The sequence below is a fragment of the Mercenaria mercenaria genome, chromosome 6 (genome assembly GCF_021730395.1).
Source record: "Mercenaria mercenaria strain notata chromosome 6, MADL_Memer_1, whole genome shotgun sequence".
Taxonomy (NCBI): Eukaryota; Metazoa; Mollusca; class Bivalvia; order Venerida; family Veneridae; genus Mercenaria; species Mercenaria mercenaria.
In genome coordinates, this window is record NC_069366.1 from 28,717,365 (window position 1) to 28,741,726 (window position 24,362).

The 24,362-nt window shown below is 35.5% G+C and overlaps 1 protein-coding gene across 9 annotated transcripts in view; it reads right to left on the reverse strand.

Annotated features, from left to right (window-relative positions):
• Positions 1-1,826: 1,826 nt before the first annotated feature.
• LOC123549315 (adenylate cyclase type 2-like) overlaps positions 1,827-24,362 on the reverse strand; it is a 200,322-nt gene continuing 177,786 nt past the window's right edge. For all 9 annotated transcript variants that reach the window (XM_053545486.1, XM_053545483.1, XM_053545484.1 and 6 more), the window contains 8 exons: positions 23,470-23,633; positions 22,837-22,921; positions 21,434-21,586; positions 12,686-12,835; positions 11,825-11,926; positions 11,322-11,436; positions 10,009-10,133; positions 1,827-9,519 (listed from right to left, as the gene is read on the reverse strand). In XM_053545486.1, the coding sequence (XP_053401461.1) occupies positions 8,311-9,519; positions 10,009-10,133; positions 11,322-11,436; positions 11,825-11,926; positions 12,686-12,835; positions 21,434-21,586; positions 22,837-22,921; positions 23,470-23,633 (2,103 nt within the window). In that variant the 3' untranslated portion in view covers positions 1,827-8,310. The remainder of the gene's footprint in view (positions 9,520-10,008; positions 10,134-11,321; positions 11,437-11,824; positions 11,927-12,685; positions 12,836-21,433; positions 21,587-22,836; positions 22,922-23,469; positions 23,634-24,362) is intronic.

Consider the following 24,362-nt stretch of genomic DNA (forward strand, 5'->3'; position numbering starts at 1 on the left):
TGTTGACACTCTAGAGGCTACATTTATGACTGTATCTTTATGAAACTTAGTCAGAATGTTAATCTTGATGATCTTTAGGTCAAGTTCGAATCTGGGTCATGTCGGGTCAAAAACTAGGTCACTGGGTCAAATCAAAGGAAAAGCTAGTTAACACTCTATAGGCCACATTTATGACCATATCTTAATAAAACTTGGTCAGAATGTTACTCTTCATGATCTTTAAGTCAGTAGGTCAGATGAGCGATACAGGGCCTTCATGGCCCTCTTGTTTGTAAATACTGGTTTTTATTTAGTTTAGCAGTAAAATGAATTCAGCAATTTATGAGCACAATTCAAATTTAAAATATTAGGAAAAGCATAAGTTTATTATTTCAATCTTAAAACTACAATTAATAATTTATCAAATTCACGATCATGTTTTTAGCTCGACTATTCGAAGAATAGTCTAGCTATTCTACTCACCCTGGCGTCGGAGTCGGCGTCACACCTTGGTTAAGTTTTTGCATACAGCTATCATTTAAAGGCTTATAGCTTTGAAACTTATTTATTCTTTTTCTCGGTCAATTACCAACCTCACTGGGTCAAGTTCCATAACTCTAACATGTATTTTGAGCAAATTATGCCCCCTTTTGGACTTAGAAAATTCTGGTTAAAGTTTTACGTGCAAGTTACTATCTCCAAAACTAATGCAGATATTGAATTGAAACTTCACATGTGTCTTCGGGGTTATAAAACTAGTTGATAGCACCAAGTCCCATAACTCTGACCTTCATTTTGGCCAAATTATGCCCCCTTTTGGACTTGGAAAATTCTGGTTAAAGTTTTGCGTGCAAGTACATACAGCTATTACTAAAAGGCATATAGATTTGAAACTTATTTTTTCTTTTTCTAGATCAATTACCTACCTCACTGGGTCAAGTCCCATAACTCTGACATGTATTTTGGCCAAATTATGCCCCCTTTTGGACTTAGAAAATTCTGGTTAAAGTTTTGCATGCAAGTACATACAGCTATTACTAAAAGGCATATAGATTTGAAACTTATTTTTTCTTTTTCTAGATCAATTACCTACCTCACTGGGTCAAGTCCCATAACTCTGACATGTATTTTGGCCGAATTATGCCCCCTTTTGGACTTAGAAAATCCTGGTTAAAGTTTTACATGCAAGTAACTATCTCCAAAACTACTGCAGATATTAAATTGAAACTTCACATGTGTCTTCTGGGTTATAAAACTAGTTGATAGCTGCAAGTCCCATAACTCTGACATGTATTTTGTGCAAATTATGCCCCCTTTTCGACTTAGAAAATCCTGGTTAAAGTTTTGCGTGCAAGTACATACAGCTATTACCAAAAGGCATATAGCTTTGAAACTTATTTATTCTTTTTCTAGGTCAATTACCAACCTCACTGGGTCAAGTTCCATAACTCATAACATGTATTTTGAGCAAATTATGCCCCCTTTTGGACTTAGAAAATTCTGGTTAAAGTTTTACATGCAAGTTACTATCCCCAAAACTAATGCAGATATTGAATTGAAACTTAACATGTTTCTTCGGGGTTATAAAACTAGTTGATAGCATCAAGTCCCATAACTCAGATATGTATTTTGGTCAAATTATGTCCCCTTTTGAACTTAAAACTTTTTTGATATTTAACATTTTGGGTAATAATTTCCTGCTTCTGTGACAATATTTCGAATAGTCGAGCTTGGCTTTCTTATGGACAGCTCTTGTTGTTTTTTTTGGTGGGGGGAGGGATGCAAGGATTTGAAATACTTCTGTTTCTCACCACTTGCAATGTATTTAAAACCACAAAGAAAGACCCAAAGCAAAATCCTTTTAATCATCACCTAGCTGTTTTTGCTAGATAAATGGAAGTTTCCTCTCTGCAAATACCATTCAAGTATTCATATTGATTACCGGACCTCTAGACAGCCTTACACAGTTGTCTAAGGATCCGGTAACTGAACCTCTAGACTTCAGGTCTAGTGGTCTGGTTACCGGAACCCTAGTCACTGCTTTTGTAAATGAAACAGAGATTTAGACTGGTAGTAAAACTATGGAAATATCAAAGATAACAAAATAAAGCAGACTGTGTCATGGCTTTTACACTAGTACTAATACAAACATTACCGGTACTTGTTTTTAGTTAAAGAAATATCATAAAATAATAGAAGTACAACAAATGACAAAAAAAAACGTTCATCTCAGAACAGCTACATCCCAACATGTTATTTTAGAATTAAAAACAAATTACTACGTATGTTACTAAAATCTTGCATAGCCAACACTTACAATGCTCCAAATGATATTGCTCCCTTTAATTGCAAAATATTGTGAATAAATGTTAATGTCATTATTTCTGTTAGAAAAAAATAACATTTATCAGTTTCCTATTCTAAAACTAATAGAAGTAATAAGAAAGTATAATAATTTTACAAAATCGTTTAAAAAAAAGTAAAAAAATTAAAGAACAGAGAAAGAGACATAAACAGTGCGACTAGAATCACATGTCTGGAGCAAAGGAGATTATATTGCACTGAATGCGGCAAAGAAAACTATTCAAAATTTAGTCAAGCCCATTCTACACTCTTTAAGTTTGCAGTTAATAAAAATACAAAAACAGTCCTTTAAAAGATTTTTTTTTTCTGCTTGGAGAAACATTTTATGAGTAAATTACTGGTTAGATCAAAATGTAAAGAGGTATTAAACATTTAGATGACTAGGTATTATACATGTTTGAGTTATTCAACATTAAAATATTGTTTTAGTAAGAGTGATAAAATACAAAAGTGATTCAAACAGAATAATGCCTTTAAAGAACAAATGCCATATCATTAAAACTGATAGATTATAACCATATGATGTCATGAAAAATATGAATTTGTGCTCTCAGAATTTGTTGTTATATGGGTGATCACTAAGAAAACAGCTAAAAAAATCTCCTTAAAGACCCACCACAACCTAGTGACCTACTTACTTCACCCACAAAAACTCATTCTTATAATACAAGTAATGTACAGCTATACTACAAGTTTTCAGGTGGACAATTTAGGCCCTTCCTGAATAAATGTGTTTACTATCACAACAGCAATCTTTAAGTGCCATGTGGCTGTAAAAAGTCTCCCCGTACTTGGATTCAGTGTTTTTATATTTTCTGGTCCTTTGGGATCATGGAGTCCATTCAATAGATATGTAATAGAGTTCTGCTTAAGCCGGTTCTAGGGGGTGTGGGAGGTGTTGCACATTTTATTACCACTTATAAAACCACTTGATCAAACCGTGTCTGCTACTATTTTTTTTGGTTGCATTCTATGCTTCAAAGGGATCTTTTTACAGATTTTATTTACAACTTCATCTGCATACTTATTCAGTCAATCTCTTTTCAGCATAGTTTCAACTAGAGCTATCACTAAAGGTGATGAATGTACCCCCCGCATGCACTGACACAGTACATTGCAATCTGACGCACACAAGATTGCATAATTATGTGGACTGTATGTATATAGACTTTATGTATACAGTATAGTAACAAAAAACAAAGTCCCATAACTATGCAGAATATTTATCTAAAAGAACGTAACATGCACAGCTAGGGTTGGTACTGATCACTTGGGTGAAGTTTCATTAAATTGTGTGCAAGAGTTCGGAAGATTAGGCGCGCACAAGATTGCATAATGCAGACTGTATGTACATAGTATACTAACAAGAAACAAAGTCCCATAACTCTGCAATTTTTGTTGTTGAAAGAACCTAACATGCCCCAAGCACAACTACTGTAACAGTTGTTACTGATCACTTGTGTGAAGTTTCATTAAATTGTGTCAAGGGGATGAGGAGAGATGGTGTGCACAAGATTGTGTCTATGTATATAGTATAGTAACAAAAAACAAAGTCCTGTAACTCTGCAATTTTTTTTTCTGAAAGAACCTAACATGCCCCATGCACAAATACTGTTGTTACTGATCACTTGTGTGAAGTTTCATTAAACTGTGTCAAGGGGATGAGGAGAGATGGTGCGCACAAGATTGTACAATGTCTACGGGCAGACAGACAACCTGAAACCAGTATACCCCCCTTACAACTTTATTGTCGGGTGGGTACAAAAATATAGATGAATAACTATTTTACACTGTAGAAACAAAATGTGATTGAAATTTGACTAAATACACTTGATTTCTGTACATATTGCTAGTTTGCTACAGTAATTCAATAAAATGTTAAGACATTACAAACACTGTCTTGGCCAAAAACATTTGTAACTAAATACTTGTATATTTCTTTTTTTCCCAGGGCAAATCATGTATAATTACCATCATGGAAATACAAAAGAATACAGTTATTTTGTGGTGCATCTTTAACACTAGTCCAGCTTCAACTATCTTTCACTTTTTATCTCCCTTCGATGCTGGAAATATAACTTATAAAAAAATAACATTTATTAAATCATGGCAGCAAAACCTCAGACCAAGATAGAAGGATGCATACTCCAGAGAGATTTCATATCTATACCAAAATCAAGGCCAGTTGCACCAAAGTAATTTAAAGACTAGAAAATGCTTTTGTAAAATTTTTTGTAAAATTCCCCCAATGCAAAGTCCTATAGGCAAGAAGTCAATAGGGGTCAGGAGCAAAAATCAAAGAGACACTGATGGTTGGCTGCAATAGGGATCATCTACTTGGCATGTCCAGTCATCCCGCTAAATTTCAACACTCTTGGCCTAGTGGTTCTCCAGTCACTGTTCAGGCTCCTGTGACCTTGACCTTTGATCAAGTGACCTCAAAATAAATAGGGGTCATCTACTCTGCATGTCCAATCATCCTATTAAGTTTCAACATTGTAGGTCAAGTGGTCCTCAAGTTATTTCCAAAAAATGATTTTACATGAACAGGCCACTGTGACCTTGACCTTTAACAGATGACCCCAAAATCAATAGGGGTCATCTACTCTGCATGTTCAATCATCCTTTGAAGTTTCAACATTCTGGGTCAAGTGGTTCTCAAGTTATTGATCAGAACTGGTTATCAATGTTCAGGCCCCTGTGACCTTGACCTTTAACGGAGTGGCCCCAAAAACAATAGGGGTCATTTATTCTGCATGAACAATCATCCTATGAAGTTTCAACATTCTGGGTCGAGAAGTTCTCAAGTTATTGATTGGAAATGGTTTTCCATGTTCAGGCCCCTGTGGCCATGACATTTAACAGAGTGACCCTAAAATCGTTAGGGGTCATCTACTCTGCATGACCAATCATCCTATGAAGTTTCATCATTCTGGGTCAAGTGGTTCTCAAGTTACTGACCAGAAATGGTTTTCAATGTTCGGGCCCCTGTGACCTTGACCTTTCACAGAGTGACCCCATAATCGTTAGGGGTCATCTACTCTGCATGACCAATCATCCTATTAAGTTTCAACATTCTGGGTCAAGTGGTTCTAAAGTTACTGACTGGAAATGGTTTTCAATGTTCAGGCCCCTGTGACCTTGACCTTTGAAGGAGTGACCCCAAAATCAATAGGGGTCATCTACTCTTCATGACCAATCATCCTATGAAGTTTCAACATTCTGGGTCAAGTGGTTCTCTAGTTATTGATCGGAAATGGTTTTCAATGTTTAGGCCCCTGTGACCTTGACCTTTGACGGAGTGACCCCAAAAACAATAGGGGTAGTCTACTCCAGCAGCCCTACAACCCTATGAAGTTTGAAGGTTCTAGGTCAAATGGTTCTCTAGTTATTGATCGGAAATGGTTTTCAATGTTCAGGCCCCTGTGACCTTGACCTTTGACGGAGTGACCCCAAAATCAATAGGGGTCATCTACTCTTCATGACCAATCATCCTAAGAAGTTTCAACATTCTGGGTCAAGTGGTTCTCTAGTTATTGATCGGAAATGGTTTTCAATGTTCAGGCCCCTGTGACCTTGACCTTTGACGGAGTGGCCCCAAAATCAATAGGGGTCTTCTACTCTTCATGACCAATCATCCTATGAAGTTTCAACATTCTGGGTCAAGTGGTTCTCTAGTTATTGATCGGAAATGGTTTTCAATGTTCAGGCCCCTGTGACCTTGACCTTTGACGGAGTGACCCCAAAAACAATAGGGGCCGTCTACTCCAGCAGCCCTACAACCCTATGAAGTTTGAAGGTTCTAGGTCAAATGGTTCTCCAGTTATTGCTCGGAAATGAAGTGTGACGCACGGACGGACGGAAGGACGGATGGACGGACAGGGCAAAAACAATATGTCTCCTGGGGGAGACATAATAATCTAAAATTATGAACTGTTAAAAGGGGTGCTTACCAAAAAAGATACTGACTGAATGGCGAACTGTGCAGATCTTGATCAGATTGCACGGATGTGCAGGCTGATCATGATCTGCACTAGTCGCAAAGGCAGAATCAATCGTGCCCAGCATGGAATGGGTTAAAGCGTAGATTAAAGATAAAGCTGAACCTACAATAGTGGGTATGCGAGACTGTTTGATGCTATATCTTTGACTAGAATAATCTGTTGACATCTATATACATCTTTATATATTTACAAACAATCCCAGGAATTTTTTGCGTTTGCTAACAAAAAATCTCTAAACTAGGAGAAAGACGAGGACTTAAACTGGCTCGGACACAAGTAACATATCATATTGATATAATAATTATGAAAATAACATACCAAAAACACATGCTAAATAATGAACATGATGAATATATACCCACTCATTCACAAAAATGAAATGTAAAAAAAGGCTATATATTTTTACATATCTATCATATGAAATATTTATTAGGCTAACTGCGTGACTATTTATTCACTTGAAAATGATATTGTTTAAACTCAAACGTCATGATGTATTTGTAAATGACATTCAACTTATATGTCATGGTTTACATTACGGTATATAATCCTTGCGAGTGACATGATAGTCTTGTATGTGACTTTTTACCAAAAAAAGCAAAGACAAAATAGAGGACATTTGTTCGTTTTGGTGCAAGATTAAAATATCTTTCAGGAGTGAACACCAGATGCAATATTTTTGCCAGGGGCATAGCCACAAGTGAAAATGTAAGATATGGTGTTCATGAGCGAAAGATATATTAGACTTACATGTAAAACAAACAAATTTTGTTTCAATTTCATGTCTTGACTAAATTTATCCATTTTATAGTTTCTTACCTGTGAAAAATATATCTAATATTTTTCAGTGTGAAAATATGAAGTATATTTGCTCTAGTATGTAATAAATTTCAATCTTGCACTGAAACAAACAAATATCCTCTATATCAGACTTTTTTTTTTACTGAAAATAGCAAAGAACATGGAGCCATGGAAACAATGAACATATGAAACATAACTATAGCAACACATTGTAAATCTATCCTCCCATTAGTGAGTATTGTAATGAAAAGATTCAACTGACAAAATACTTCATACACCTGTTAACATGATTAAATTAATTTTATTTAAAGGAATGTTTCAAGATATAAAGACATTATAAAAGTCAGGTAAAAGATCCTGGTGCATTTTTCTGTGTGATTATATTTCTTTTAAAATATCTTTAATACCATAGATACGTATGTATAATGCGCACATGTGTATAAATGCACCCATGATTTTAACCCAAAATCCAGGGGAAAAATATCTTTGAAAAATTCTAAGGTACCGGTACACATGTCATTCTTCACAAACAATAGATATGGAAATGACTGAGGCCCTCTACATTCAAGTGATTAACTCTGTAGTTGGCACAAAATGTTTCCCCAATATTTCTAAACATAAAGAGAAAATTATACTTTTCAGTCATAATATGCTTTATTTTAAAATGATTTATTTTTCTAAAACCCTTGCCATCCTTAATTATCAACAGAAATATTTCTCCTCAAGTGTGTAATAATGTTTGAACCAACTATCCACAGTTTTAGACATTTTATAAAAATGTTAGTAAAATCCACCTTAAAACTGATTTTTTTTTTCTAATGTTCTATAATGATTTAAAGTGATACATCTTTAAGAACAAATTTAAACTGCTACGGTTACCAGTAATAAAATACAAAGAAGTTCAGAACTGTTAGACATATTATTATACAGAATTGAATAGTTAAAAACAGACTAGATAAAAAATCTAACATTAATAAACATGCCAACATTTAACAAATGACATCCAGAGTATTAAAATGCTAATAAAATCAGAGAAAACTCCGAAGAAAATGAACATATTGGCATTTTTTAATAAACAAATACCCAATAACGTTTCTGTTGTATCTATGTATAGCCCTGCATTTGAATATGTTGTCAAGGTTCATCTGCATACTCAAAGCTGTCATGACATCTCTGAGTTTTTCACAGATATACAACCATTCACAATTTGTACAGGCTTTTCTAACTTTTCCAATACTTTGCTGTCTCTTTCATATTTTACATGAATTATACATTTATTTACTTCCAAATTTACTTCTGATGCACCATTAGCCTTAAGTTCACTGATTATTACAGGTTCACTGGGTTCAGAAATTTTAGTTCTTTTTTCCTCAGAGCTTAAAGTTTCATTTGGTTCTTGCTGCAAATGATCTCCATTAACTGTTAATTTTTCATCTTCTTCACAAGTAAACTGTTCACTGTTTTCAACTTCACATTTGGCATTTGTTATATTTTTCTTTTCAACTTCTCCATTAGTAGTAATTTCAGTATTAAACTTGGCCTTATCTTGTTTATGTGCTTTAGATGAGTTTTGTTTACTTTCAATTCCACCATCACATTGTTCAGAAACATTCACATCTTCAGCCTTATTCTTTTCCTGTTTATTCTTATCACTTCCTATTTCTGATTCAATAAATACTACTGTTTCTTCAAAATGTTTATCATCATTTCTCCCTTGTTCATTTACTGTCTTACCACTTTCATTAACAACAGCATTCCCTGTTTTGTTTCCTGGTGCATTTTCAATTGCATTAAAATCAACCACATGTTTATCATCACTCTCACTTTCTTCATCTATTTCCAAATCACCTTGCTTTTCCATTTCACTTTCTTTCTCATCTTCTGATGCATTTTCATCAGCATTATTCACATCAAAAACCACATCCACTTCATCTTCATCGTCTTCAACATAATTATCTTCCTCCTCCTCATCTATACTCTGTCTACTCAGTGATAAACTTGCAGTTGAAACATTATTTGGTTTGTAACACACTTGATTTTTCTGCTCATAAAGACCTTTCTCAATAAAGAATGATCCACTTTGCGAAAGTATGGAGTCAGATTTTCGTTCTCCAAGCGGCTTTCTTTCCTTACCAGCAGGAAGAATATGTTCTTCAGATACCTCTGTTACATTCTCAACATTTACTTGATCATGGGAAATAACTGCGGAGTCATTAATCTTGACAGGGGAAGTAACTAATGGATCGTTATCATCTGGTATGCCGGTAATGAAGTATGTTGTCATTGGTTCTTTGCCTTTTACTTTTATAACACCTCTGTATTCCCACTTAAAATTATGTCTTTTTAAAATCTCAGCTGTTTCTTCAGGCACCTGTAAAACAAATATTAATACTCACTCTGATGATATTATTCTCACTGATGTAGATCGAAGTATTTTTGCTTAGTAAAACTTGAATAAGTAAGGAGTACGTTTTTGATAAAGTCTCTATTTTTCTAAGTAAAGCATGGACCAAATTTACGAAATGGAAGAACATTAGATCTACAGATTTGATCTTAATATTTTTCAATTATTTATGAAAATTTTGCATATTTCCTACTATTTTTGTTCTTTTTCCATATAAAATATATATATACTGTTTGACTGTTTGACTTTTATCCCCCCATTCCTTAGTCCAGCAAAAAACAGAGTTCTTCGTGTTTATGTCATACAAAACTACATGTATGAGTTTAAACCTTATCATGCAAAGTTTCACTATCTCTATAACATCTGCTTCTTCTCCAAATTTCAGTTTCATGTGTACACCACCATATCATACTAACATTTTATAACCTCTACATCTCTATCCACAACTTTACTTACCTGTACTTTTCCCTCCTTTCCTGAGGTTTCCATTCTACTGGAAACATTCACTGTGTCTCCCCAGATATCATACTGGGGTTTCCTTGCCCCTATCACTCCAGCCATAACAGGTCCATGGTTGATCCCTGAATGATAAACATAAACAAGCTTATTGCCATACTCATCGTATTTGACAGAAGTATTATACACTGAACTATGGGAGAAGTAGATTGGTATTTTATTACTAAAATAAACAGACTGTTCTTTAAAGAATTTGCATTAAGCACATCTACTTTATTTTTATAAAAAAAAAAATCATACCAAGAAATCAGAAAAAAGAATCATACAATTGTTGTAACAAGGTACTTAGAAGCTATAAAGCATCAATACAGCAAGTCTCTGACCAGAAACTATAGTAACTACCGTACTTTCTTCACAATGTGACAACATTTTCCTCAAAAGTTATCAAAATCTTAACTGAGAAAAGTCAGTGATAAGAAAAACAAGAGGGCCAAGATGGCCCTAGGTCGCTCACCTGAGAAACACACCATAACAGTGTAAACATGTTTGACCTAGTGATTTCATGGAAACAAATATTCTGGCAAATTTTCATTAGGATTGGACCCAAAATGTGGTCTCTTGAGTTTAAACAAGTATTTTCTTTGATATGACCTAGTTTTTGACCCCAGATGACCCATATTCAAACATGGCCTAGATTTCATCAAGGCAATTATTCTGACCCAATTTCATGAAGATCGATTGAAAAATACAGCTTCTATTGCATATCTAAGGTTTTTCTTTGATTTGACCTAGTGACCTACTTTTTGAACCCAGATGACCCATATTCAGCTGCAACCTAGATTACATCAAGGCAATCATTCTGACTTAATTTCATAAAGATCAATTGAAAAATACAGCCGCTATTGCATACACAAGTTTTTTCTTTGATTTGACATCGTGACCTAGTTTTTGACCCCAGATGACCCATATTCAAATTCAATCTAGATTTCATCAAGGCAATCATTCCCACAAAATTTCATGAACCTAAGTTGAAAAATACAGCCACATACACAAGGTTTTTCTTTGATTTGAACTAGTGACCTAGTTTTTGACCCCAGATAACCCATTTTCAAACTTGGCCTAGATTTCATTAAGGTAATCATTCTGACAAAATTTCATGAAGATCAGTTGAAAAATACAGCCTCTATCGCATACACAAGCTAAATGTTGATGGACAGATGACAGACAGACGGCGGACACTGAGCGATCACAAAAACTCACCTTTGCATTGCTCAGGTGAGCTAACAAACAGAAAAATATAACTAAATGTATACCGATTCTGAGATGGAACTGGTTGTAAGAATTATAGTTGATGTCATCTAAGAATTTAATCATAGCAAAAGCGAAGCCTGTCATGGTGACAACATTCTTCTCCCTTTGTTCCGGGTCCTGTATCATGCAATGAGGGATTAATTTTATCATTGAAAATTTATGCAAAGTTCTTTTCTCCAATAAAAACAGAACTGATGTTGGTGTCAGTGTTATGAATTTTTCACAATTTAAGATAGTCAATTACATTAAATTCTGTTTTAAACATTATGAGCACATACAAATATTATCCTATACATGTACTTTACCATTGTAATAATATTAAAGATGACAAAATCACTTGTTATTCTTTATTTAACAGATTAAGGTGACTTTTCCCCTGACTTTTTAATTTACAAATATTATACTGCAGACAGTTTCCTTCCTCACAATATCTATATAGAGTCAAACAATTTAATGAAGATAGTTCACTTTGGTACCAGATAAAATAATTTGTCTTAACTGTTACCTCAGACTTTTCCCTGCCAGGTTGTAGACCAGTGGCAGCCATGTATGTACTTCCTATTGTCTTGATCTTCTCAACACCACGGAAACGAGCTCGTGATAATAACTAGAAACATAATCAAAACTCTGGTTTATTGTAATTTTATTTATATATACCTAAACATGATATGAGCTGCACCATGAGGAAACCAACATAGTGGCTTTATGACCAGCATGGATCCTGGCCAGGATCCATGCTGTTCACTTTCAAAGCCTATTGCAATTAGAGAAACTGTTTCAGTGACGGGCATATAAAAATTAAAATTTATGATTTTTTTTTATTTCTTTAATATAGTTATAACTCAGTTTCCTGAATTCAAAGCGATTGAGATATTTTTGTACACGTTCTCAAGATGGGATTTGCCCCATGTGGTTCTGGGACAATCTGTATGAAAAGAATTGGAACCACTGCCTTACCCTTGCATAATCGTAAGAGGCGACTAATAGGGTCTTAACACTTGGTTTTGCAATAACTCTGTGATTCCAGCAGGTATGCAAATTTTGATTCCATACCTCATGTTTTTATTTCGATGTAAATGAGATGTGGTACCAATATTTGTAGTCCTGTTTGGCGCCATATAACCTATACTGTGTTGGTGTGTCGTAAAACCCAAATAAATAATAAATAAATACAAGATTGGATTTTAAAAAGCCTTCAAGAAAATGGTTATTCTGAGAAAAGCAAGCATGAGAAATCGACTTTCAACTGTACAAAATTTGTCTGCATTGGTCAAATTCAGCGAAATGGACTTTGTCCTATGTTCAATGTTAATGGTATATTCCTTCTTCTACCAGTGTTTTAAAACAACATAAATCATGAACAAACCTGATCGAAGTCAGCAATGATCTCATTCAGGACTCTAATACATTCTAGGCCATGTTTATTAGCGCTGTTCTGCTGGTAAAACTCCTTAAAGTTTGGTATAGAAGCAAACATCACAGCCACATACTCGTAGGACTCGCTGTAGTATAACTCCTGAAACAATATTTCTGTTCATGTATTCCTTCTTGCAAGTTGTGGATGAGATATTATAATTTGTGATTTTCAAAAAAGTATAAGATAAGAAAACAAATTCTGCTAGTTAGAAAAAAGTTTCAAATCATTTCAGCGATCTGATCTGACTTAACTACATGTCAATGACTGAGAGCAAAATAATTGTACCTTGTTCATTATTTATTTACCCTTACAATAATTTTGTGCTCAGCCTTCCACATAACTTTCAGCAGGCATTAATACAAAAGTCTTGTTTGGGGAAAAACAAGGTCCACCATGACATGAAGAATCTTTTAACTGTACAATACTAGTACAGACGTATTTCAAACTCTTTAAGGTTAGCAGAACTAAAGCAGTAATCTCTTAGTCTTAATATAGTATATGCAAACTTTCCATCCCCAACCCTCACCCGGCTACCACGGAACTGAGGAGGTGAAGGAATCGCCAAACAAAATTGCCAAATTGCCTCTTTCACTTTTTCAAACTACAACTCATAACAAAATGCTGTATCTTTGAGTCAACCTCATTCATGCCTAGAGTTCTCTCCCATGACTTAGCATATTATGGCCAGCCAGAATATTCAATTTGTAAATATATTAAAAAAAATGTATACTGTAAAACCATTTAATTTGGTGGGCATAAAACTTCGTGGTTTTGGTCAAAACAGCAATTTCATGGGGATATGAATACGTGGATTTCAACTTTTGAACATAAAATGAATGTGAGTTTTACTTGTTTGTTGGGATTAACTTGTGGATTGACTCAGACACAAAATCCATAAAAAATTAGTCCCCCACGAATATTAATGATTTCGCTGCAAGTGATTTGATCTTCCTTCCTATCCACTAGATTTATGATTTATTAAAATGTGTTTTCTAAAATACTATGTGTATCAAATATCAACAATATTTTCTACAATATGAGTTCATTTCAGAGAATCACGCAAATAATAAATCACTTTTCTCATTATTTTCAAAATATTACTCTTAATGTAACAGAATACATTACAGCATCATGTGTGATTTATGCATTTTCAATACGATATCAATGACTTTAATTCAGCCGCGCCGTGTGAAAACCAATATAGTGTGTTTGCGACCAGCAAAGATCCAGACCAGCCTGCACATCTGGGCAGTCTGGTCAGGATCTATGCTGTTTGCTTACAGTTTCTCTAATTGCTATAGGCTTTGAAAGCAAACAGCATGAATCCTTCCCAGACTGTGCGGATGCGCAGGCTGGTCTGGATCCAGGCTGGTAGCAAACGCACTATGCTGGTTTTCTCATGGCATGGCTCAATTATGTATCCTGTTTCATATCTCATTTCTCATTGTGGTTAATTTTGTGCAGTGGAAATGTTCATGATTTTAAAATCAACTCAAATATCTTCAAAATTAAAATCATGCAGAAGTTAAAGCCAAGTGTGTCTTTAAAGCTGGAGAATCTATTTCATTAATCTGCACAGAAAACATTATTATTTCTGCATTTATACCTCTTGCTGCTATTTTCGAGTTACTCACCTGGTCTCGCAGTATTTGATTTTTACGAGAACAACTATGTGCAGCCCTACCTACTGGAAACAAATTTGACCTACTTTGAAAGCTGATTACATTTCACACCCTATTTGTGTAAAAGTAGGTTAATTATTTTTAAATACCCTCGTTGATCATTTGAACAAAGTAAAATCGGTAATTACTTGTTGAAATATTTGTTGTTCAAATATTTGACGAAGTTACCCTGTCACTGTCTTAAATTCATATTGCAATAATTATTAATGTCTTACTCACGGACTTATTTTTCAAATACTGGGGTCTGATACATTTAACACTTTCGCAGGAAGCGCTTTATCAAGTCGTATGCTGTACCGTGAAATTAGAGAATTAACTCCCTTGGCAAAAGTGAAGGTCACATACAATGGAAATAAATGAAGTTTTAATCTATTCCCATTAGTGGGTACTGAGATATCAGCTTATATATAAGAATTTAACCTAAAAACTGCTAATTTGAAAAAAAGGTCCTAATTTTGTAAAATGCAAAGTAAAGTTATTAAACCATTGCAATGCATGTCATATCAAGACAGTGAACAAGTATGTGAAGTTTCAATCCTTTCCCATTAGTGGATACTGAGATACCAGCTTACATACAAAAATTTAACTAAAAAAACTGCTAAGTCAAAAAGGGGCATAATTTTGAAAACAAGAGCTGTCACTAATGGTGACAAATGCCCCCGCAGCACCTTGACCTTTGACCTGGTGACCCCAAAGTCAGTAGGGGTGGTGTACTCAATAAGTACTATCAGCATGTGAAGTTTGAAGGTCCTGGGTGAAGTGGTTCGCATGTAAAGTGCCTACATGCAAAAAGTAAACGTTGGCCCCTGTGACCTTGACCTTGACCTGGTGACCCCAAAGTCAGTAGGGTTGGTGTACTTATAAAGTACTATCAGCATGTAAAGTTTGAAGGTCCTGGGTGAAGTGGTTCGCGAGTAAAGTGCCTTCATGCAAAAAGTTAACGCTGTCCACTGTGACCTTGACCTTTGACCTGGTGACCCCAATGTCAGTAAGAATGGTGTACTCAATAAGTACTATCAGCACGTGAAGTTTGAAGGTCCTGGGTGCAGTGCTTCGCGAGTAAAGTGCCTTCATGCAAAAATTTAACATTGGCCCCTGTGACCTTGACCTTTGACCTGGTGACCCCAAAGTCAGTAGGGGTGGTGTACTCAATAAGTACTATCAGCATGTGAAGTTTGAAGGTCCTGGGTGCAGTGGTTCGCGAGTAAAGTGCCTTCATGCAAAAAGTTAACGTTGTGACTAACTAACAAACGGATGGACCGTTGAAAACTAATATGCCTCCATTCGGAGGCATAAAAAGCAAAGTAGAGTTATGGGACCTGCACAGTGCATGTCAGATCATGACAGTGAACAAGTATGAGAAGTTTCAATCCATTCCCATAAGTGGATAGTGAAACACCAGCTTACATACAAAAACTTAACCAAAAACTGCTTAGTCGAAAAAGGGGCATAATTTTGAATAAAAAAAAAAACAAAGTAGAGTTATGGGACCTGCTTAATGCATGTCAGATGATGACAGTGAACAAGTGTGTCAAGTTTTAATCCATTCCCGTTAGAAGGTACTGAGATACCAGCTTACATACAAAACCTTAACCAAAAATTTCTATCATTAAGTTGCTCTAATGATAACATAAACTTATTAGCTGATAGTAAACAAGTAATCATTAACTAGAAATGTGTCCATGGGACACAGATGCCCCCACTACATGACATTAAAATGACAATTTTTTCCCAGGTCAGGGTCCAAAAACTCTAGGACAAATACTTTTGGAGCTATGCACGACACAACATTAAAATGACCCATTTTTAACTAAGTCAGTGGCTATAACTCCTACATGACTGAATGAATCCGGACGCGAAACTACAGGTGCACAACTGCCTATGCTGACCAACATTCCTGTAAACTTTGGTGACTCTAATACTTTTGGAGCTATGCGCGACACAACATTAAAATGACCAATTTTTTACTAAGTCAGGGGCCATAACTCTTACATGATTGGATGAATCCAGACGCGAAACCCCAGGTGCACAACTGCACATGCTGACCAACATTCCTGTAAACTTTGGTGACTGTAGGTCAAATACTTTTGGAGCTATACGCGACACAACATTAAAATGACCAATTTTTTACTAAGTCAGGTGCCATAACTCCTACATGACTGGATGAATCTGGACACGAAACCCCAGGTGCACAACTACACATGCTGACCAACATTCCTGTAAAGTTTTGTGACTCTAGGTCATATACTTTTGGAGCTAGGCGCGACACAACATTAAAATGACCAATTTTTACAAAGTCAGGGGCCATAATTTCTACATGACTGAATGAATCCGGACGCGAAACCCCAGGTGCACAACTACACATGCTGACCAACATTCCTGTAAAGTTTTGTGACTCTAGGTCATATACTTTTGGAGCTAGGTGCGACACAACATTAAAATGACCAATTTTTACAAAGTCAGGGGCCATAACTTCTACATGACTGAATGAATCCGGACGCGAAACCCCAGGTGCACAACTACACATGCTGACCAACATTCCTGTAAAGTTTTGTGACTCTACGTCAAATATTTTCAGAGCTACGCAACATTTTCGGACGGACGGAAGGACGGACGGACAAAAGCAAATCTATATGCCCCGCCCCCCCCCCCCCCCCAAAGTGGGGGCATAAAAATCATTTAATGAAAAAAGAAGACTTTAATCTGTAAAGTTAAAAATCATTTTTTTTTTTTTGCAAACATTCCACATGTAAAATGTCTTCTTTCAGACACTATTAAAGTTTCTGTGACACAAAAGTATTCATTTATATAATGTTTCAAGCATTTGCACTCAGTTGCAGCATACACTTCTAAAACATTTCCATTCCATATAAAGATAAATTTTATTCCTTATTTAGATGTTAATCTAAAGCAAACCTGTTTTATGTATGGAACAAAGAAAGAGCTCCAGGGATTTCTGTTTGACATGTTTTATTGGAGAATAAACTCTCTTGTTGGAAAATGAAAACAAACATGAAAGATTTCTAACATGCTACACACAACTATTGTCATTTTGCCCAACAGATAAACAAATTATAAATTATAGTTCTATCAGAACTTTTCCATGTCAATAACATATTATCCAAAACCAAATAATATAAAATATTTATAACATATCAATCTCTAGAGAAATAATCACTGATTTGAATATTTTTGAACAATTGAATGCATTAAAATAATACCTCTAGAGAGAAAATAACTTCTATCTATGTGTAATAATGTTGTTTATGATAGACAGTTTTATGGCGCTACAAAATCCTATTTAGCATATCAGCCACGCCATGAGAAAACCAACATAGTGGGTTTCGACCAGCATGGATCCAGACCAGCCTGCGCATCTGCGCAGTCCGGTCAGGCTCCATGCTGTTCGCTTTTAAAGCCTATTGGAATTGGAGAAACTGTTAGCGAACAGCATGGATCCTGACCAGACTGCGCGGATGCGCAGGCTGGTCTGGATCCATGCTGGTCGCAAACCCACTATGTTGGTTTTCCCATGGCACGGCTCATATAACATTGGTTACCAAATCAAAAAGAGGCTAGTCACTGATTTGTACGCTTTTTCAAACATTTAGCTCAATTTATAAGCAGCACTACCACTTCTTGGAAAACTAAAATTTGTTTAGTGTACTGGTTACTGTTTTAGACTTATCTGTTTGAAAAGGAACTTGTCTGGCAAAGAGAAAATATATGCCTTTGTTCTATTTTTGAATGCTGATTTGATAACAGTAAACCTGTGTTAAGCAGCCAGCTAAAGCAGTGACACAGTCTGACTGTTAAAGGCAGGTGACTGTTAAAAAACAAGAGGACCATGATGGTCCTGAATCGCTCACCTCTTCCCACATGACCCAGTTTTGAGTATGACGTCGTTTTTTCTATTATTTGATATAGTGACCTAGTTTTTGAGCTCATGTGACCCAGTTTTGAACTTGACCTAGATATTATCAAGATAAAAATTCTGACCAATTTTCATGAAGATCCATTGAAAAATATGGTCTCTAGGTTTTTCTATTACTTGACCTATTGACCTAGTTTTCGAAGGTACGTGACCCTGTTTTGAACTTTACCTAGAAATCATCAAGGTGAACATTCTCACTAATTTTCATGAAGATCTCATGAAAAATATGGCCTCTGTAGAGGTCACAAGGTTTTTCTATTTTTATACCTACTGGCCTAGTTTTTGACCGCACATGACCCAGTTTCGAAAATGACCTAGATATCATCAAGGTGAACATTCAGATCAATTTTCATGAAGATCCATTGAAAAATATGGCCTCTAGAGAGGTCAAAAGATTTTAATAATTTTAGACCTACTGACCTAGTTTTTGACCACAGTTGACTCAGTTTCAAACTTGACCTAGATATCATCAAGATGAACATTCAGACCAACTTTCATACAGATCCCATGAAAAGTATGGCCTCTAGAGATGTCACAAGGTTTTTTATTATTTGACCTACTGACCTAGTTTTTTACGGCACGTGACCCAGTTTCAAACTTGACCTAGATATCATCAAGGTGAACATTCTGACCAATTTTTATGGAGATCCATTCACAAGTATCGCCTCTAGAGAGGTCACAAGGTTTTTCTATTATTTGACCTACTGACCTAGTTTTTGATGGCACGTGACCCACTTTCGAACCTGACCTAGATATCATCAAGATGAACATTCAGATTAACTTTCATACAGATCCCATGAAAAATATGGCCTCTAGAGAGCTCACAAGGTTTTTCTATTATTTGACCTACTGACTTAGTTTTTGATGGCACGTGACCCAATTTCGAACCTGACCTAGATATCATCAAGGTGAACGTTCTGACCAATTTTCATGAAGATGTCATGAAATATATGGCCTCTTGAGAGGTCACAAGGTTTTTCTATTTTTAGACCTACTGACCTAGTTTTTGACAGCACGTAACCCAGTTTCGAACCTGAACCTAGATATCATCAAGATGAACATTCAGACCAACTTTCATACAGATCCAGTGAAAAATATGGCCTTTAGAGAGGTCACAAGATTTTTCTAATATTTGACCTACTGACCTAGTTTTTGATGGCACGTGACCGAGTTTCGAACTTGACCTAGATATCATCAAGGTGAACGTTCTGACCAATTTCCATGAAGATCTTGTGAAATATATGGCCTCTAGAGAGGTCACAAGGTTTTTCTATTTTTAGACCTACTGACCTAGTTTTTGAGGCACGTGACCCAGTTTCGAACTTGACCTAGATATCATCAAGATGAACATTCTGACCAACTTTCATAAAGATCCCATGAAAAATGTGACCTCTAGAGTGGTCACAAGGTTTTTCTATTTTTAGACCTACTGACCTAGTTTTTGACCGCGCGTGACCCAGTTTCAATCTTGACCTAGATATCATCAAGATGAACATTCTGATTAACTTTCATGAAGATCCCATGAAAAATGTGACCTCTAGAGTGGTCACAAGGTTTTTCTATTTTTAGACCTACTGACCTAGTTTTTGACCGCACGTGACCCAGTTTCGAACTTGACCTAGATATTATCAAAATGAACATTCTGACCAATTTTCATAAAGATCCCATGAAAAATGTGACCTCTAGAATGGTCACAAGCAAAAGTTTACGGATGGACGGACGCACGCACGGACTGACGGACGGACGACGGACGACGGACACCGCGCGATCACAAAAGCTCACCTTGTCACTTTGTGACAGGTGAGCTAAAAATGATTTGGGACGTTAGCTTACTGGCTGCCCAAGGCAAGTGGCTGTTTAATACAGGAAGCTGCTAGGGAAGGTTTATCCATAAATACTAGAGATTATAATGTTTTGGGTAAAAGTTATGCATATCATCGACATGTCCTGTTTAGATTTTTTTGGCTCTAACGGCCCCTTAAAAATCAATTTTAAATAAAATTTTTCAGGACTATTTCTCCTATACTAATGGTGGAATCTGATTGAAACTTTACAGGAATGATCAGTCAAAGCATTGTTGCGCAAATATTTCAGGTTTTATGGTAAAATGAGTTTTCAATGAGTTACAGCTTCCCTTTGATTTTATACCTAAAATCCTTTCATTTTATACATGAAATTGTACAATTTGTAAGTTTCAATGTATTGCACAGCAATAAGTGAAAAATTACTCCCACACTCTATTTACTAACATACTAGTACCTGCCTTAACAAGACCTAACACTTTTGGGGACATATGCTTTTTTTTTCTAGTTTTGAATCCATTTACCTTCTGTGAGTAGGTGGTCCTTAGCTAAGCACAGTTTGCACCTGAAATTGCTCTCCAGGGCAGTTTACACCATAACCGCTAGACCACACCTCCTGAATGTTATTTATTCAACTTTTTGACAGTTTACCCACACCCATGGTTATGTATATTTTCAGTAAAATAAACTTGGGTTTGTGATAAAGTGAAACTTTTTTACCACTTGCATGACAAATTGTTTTAAGGGCAGTAATAACACCACAATGGAATCAATTTTCGACTTAGATAATTATTATAGTAACAGCTGTATTGCTTCACAACACCAATAATTTCCTGGATACATTGATTGTATAAAGATTACAAAATTAATAGAGGAAAATTCTGTGGTAAATATCTGTTGACATTTCTGTAATTGAAAGCGTTAATTAAACTCTTCAATAAAAAATGTACACAGAAATCCTCATCCAACAGTTACAGTATCTGAAAGGAGAACCTTTTAATTAACTGGGTGAAAATGCGAACAGGAAGATATAACGTATTTGTAACATTGCTATGGATTGTATAATCCTTGTTTTGATTTTTTATTCTTCCCAAATACTGGCAACTTTTATTTAGGTATGAAAAGTCAGAAATATTACCAGACAATATTTATATCCCAATATATACATGACTATAAGACACTGTAATTTATCATCAACAGTGTTTTATAATATTTTCTGTGAAACAGAAAAATATTTTTGACGGGAATTGAACCCAATTTACAGTAACTAAGTATTTACTTTTCTAGTGTTTCCAAGGAAGTACTCAGCCACGTGCACTGGCAGGATATTCTCAAGTAACATCTTATTCAGCGCACCGGTAGTTTTCACTTCCTCTTCCTCCGTCTGACACTGTCTCCGCCAAATAAAGTCCAAACGATTTGTACACTCAACCTGTATTATAAACATGGAGAATATGATTCCATCTTGTAAATACATGTTATCTAAATTTTTTATCAATTTATACCTAATCCATGTATTAAATGAAAGCTTTACGTAGGGCTGTCATTGATTGGGTCTTAGGCATATCGACAATACCGATATATCAGAAGACAAATATCGACGATACATTGATATACCGATTATTAAGTTAGATTAACAACCTTTTAGTTCATATGCATACTATATACCGTCCTGTAAATGCTATTTTTAGTTTTATTGCATACTTATCATATTACTGTTTGATTGTGTTGTATTTGTATTTATGAAATAAAAGAAATAAAAATTAATAAAATCTTTCATTTTTATTTTGCCTTCACTTCTCTTTTACATTTATCTAAATGTACAATTTTGTGAACTTAATTGTTTTTGAGGGTCTGGGTGTTTATCTGGATAGTTTTTTCTCTCTGTAAAATATCGATTTTTGAAAATGGGAATCAATAATCGATCGACAAAAATATATCGTTGATACATCGATATCGTTTCTATCGATGACAGCCCTAGCTTTACGGTTACTAGATCAATAAATGTCTCTTAGTTCACTTCCTGGGAAAAATTTAGTCATTTTCTTACCAGGAGGCAATTACCTGACACATTATATATACTGTATTTAGTTTATCTGCTGCTTTAAAGCATTTCCCAGAAAATGCCTCTAACATAGGTCTTTATCTTCACCAACATGAAAAGCTTAATTGTCTTGAGTCCCGCCCCCCCCCCCCCCCCCCCCCCCCCCCCCCACACACACACCACCACCTCCCTTTTGCCTTCTACCATTTGAGACTCTATGCTGTTATCAGCTTTGCTTTAACTGAGGGTGAGCTCATCATCCTGTGCCTACCATCGTGTCTTGATGGAGCTGGATAGGAAGAGTGCAGATCTACGAATTGCAGGGTCGGGAGCTCAAGCCCCGGGCGAGGAGCATGTTCTACGTGACAATTTAAGATAAGATATTGTGCATGAAATCATCTGTCCTCCACCTCTGATTCATATGAGGAAGCTGGCAATTTCTTGGGGAGAACAGGTTTGTATTGGTATAGAATATAGGAACACTGGTTAGGTTAACTTCTCGCCATTGCATGGCTGAAATACTGTTGAAAAACAGCACTAAACCCAAAATAAACAAATGACAGAGCTAGAAAATTGCTGCAATTCATTAGCAATAAATTTGCCCAAAAACAACAACAACAACAACAACAACAACATACCTGTCTGTCCAGTATGACGATTGTCACCAACAATATTGTCAAATACATGGAGGCCTGATCACCAACACTCATTGAGGCAAAATACCTGAAATGAACATTACAGACATTCACAAACTGGTTATAATTTATACAATATAATAATGGCAATTTCCAAATCTTTGCAATTTTGAATGACACTTCAGTGAATTTACCAAGGAAGTATCAGGTATCTATTAGAATGTTGTTCCACCAAGTTTTACACATGTTCCCAGCTTTACATGGAAAAGTTGCTCATAAATGCATAAAGCAAACTTCTGCAGTGTTCAAATCATTTCTAACAAACAATGGCCGTGCCATCTGAAATAAATTTTTTATACTCCAACAGCATGAATACATTCCTTTGATAGTACTTTAAGTATTTACCTGGCAGCAGGGTGAGCTTCTAGAAAAACTGTCTGTCTCAGCACGAAAAGACAAACTGATATACAAAGAAGAATTTACCTTGCAGTAGAGTGGTATTCTCAAAGAACTGTGTCTTTCTCAGTATGAAAGACAATGGATAAAGAAATAGTGACCCTGCAGCAGAGTAGGATTCTGGAAGAATGGTGTCTTTCCTGGCACGGAAGATAAGTTTATACACTATGTAGTATTTACCTTGCAGTAGAGTAGGATTCTGGGAGAATTGTGTCTTTCCCCACATGGAAGATGACGTTATATACAATGAAGATGGTCACGCTGAGTAACAACTTGATAAAGAATGCAACGTTCAAAAATATCAAATTGCAGATGAGGACACACAGGCTGCACACAACGGTATACTGAAAACACATAAAAAGATTGCTAAATAATAAGAAAAATGATGAATGGATGTCAAAATGAGACATATCACACACTGAAAATAGAATATTTAGTACAGTTACTACTGTGTATAAAATTCTAAACAACTGGCATTTTCAATAACCATCTACTCAAACTATACTGTGAAATCATTAATATAGGTACTCATTTTCGTGGTTGAGTCAATCCACGAAATTTAATCCCAATGGACAATTTGTCCCACTCATTTTATGTTCAAAAGTTGAAATCCACAAATTCATATCCCCATGACATTGCCGTTTTGACCAAAACCATGAAATTTCATGCCCACGAAATTAAATGATTTTACAGGAATATGTATAATTTTCTATGGCTCGAACTATCAATAGCTCGAACAAATTTTGCCGGTCTCAATGAGTTCGAATGAAGTTCAACAGTAACATATTAACTAAAATTCAGTGTAAGCAAAATTCAGTGCAAGTAAAAGTAATATTCAGTATAAATAATATTCAGTATAAGTAAACTTCAGTGCAAGTAAAAGTAATATTCAGTATAAGTAATATTCAGTATAAGTAAAATTCAGTAAAAATAAAATTCAGTACAAGTAAAAGTAATATTCAGTATAAGGAAAATTCTGTCAATGTAACTTAAATAAATAATTTTGATTACTGACAGGCATCTGTGCTTATTGTTTGGACTATTAACATGTAAGCTATTCCAACCTTGGGCAA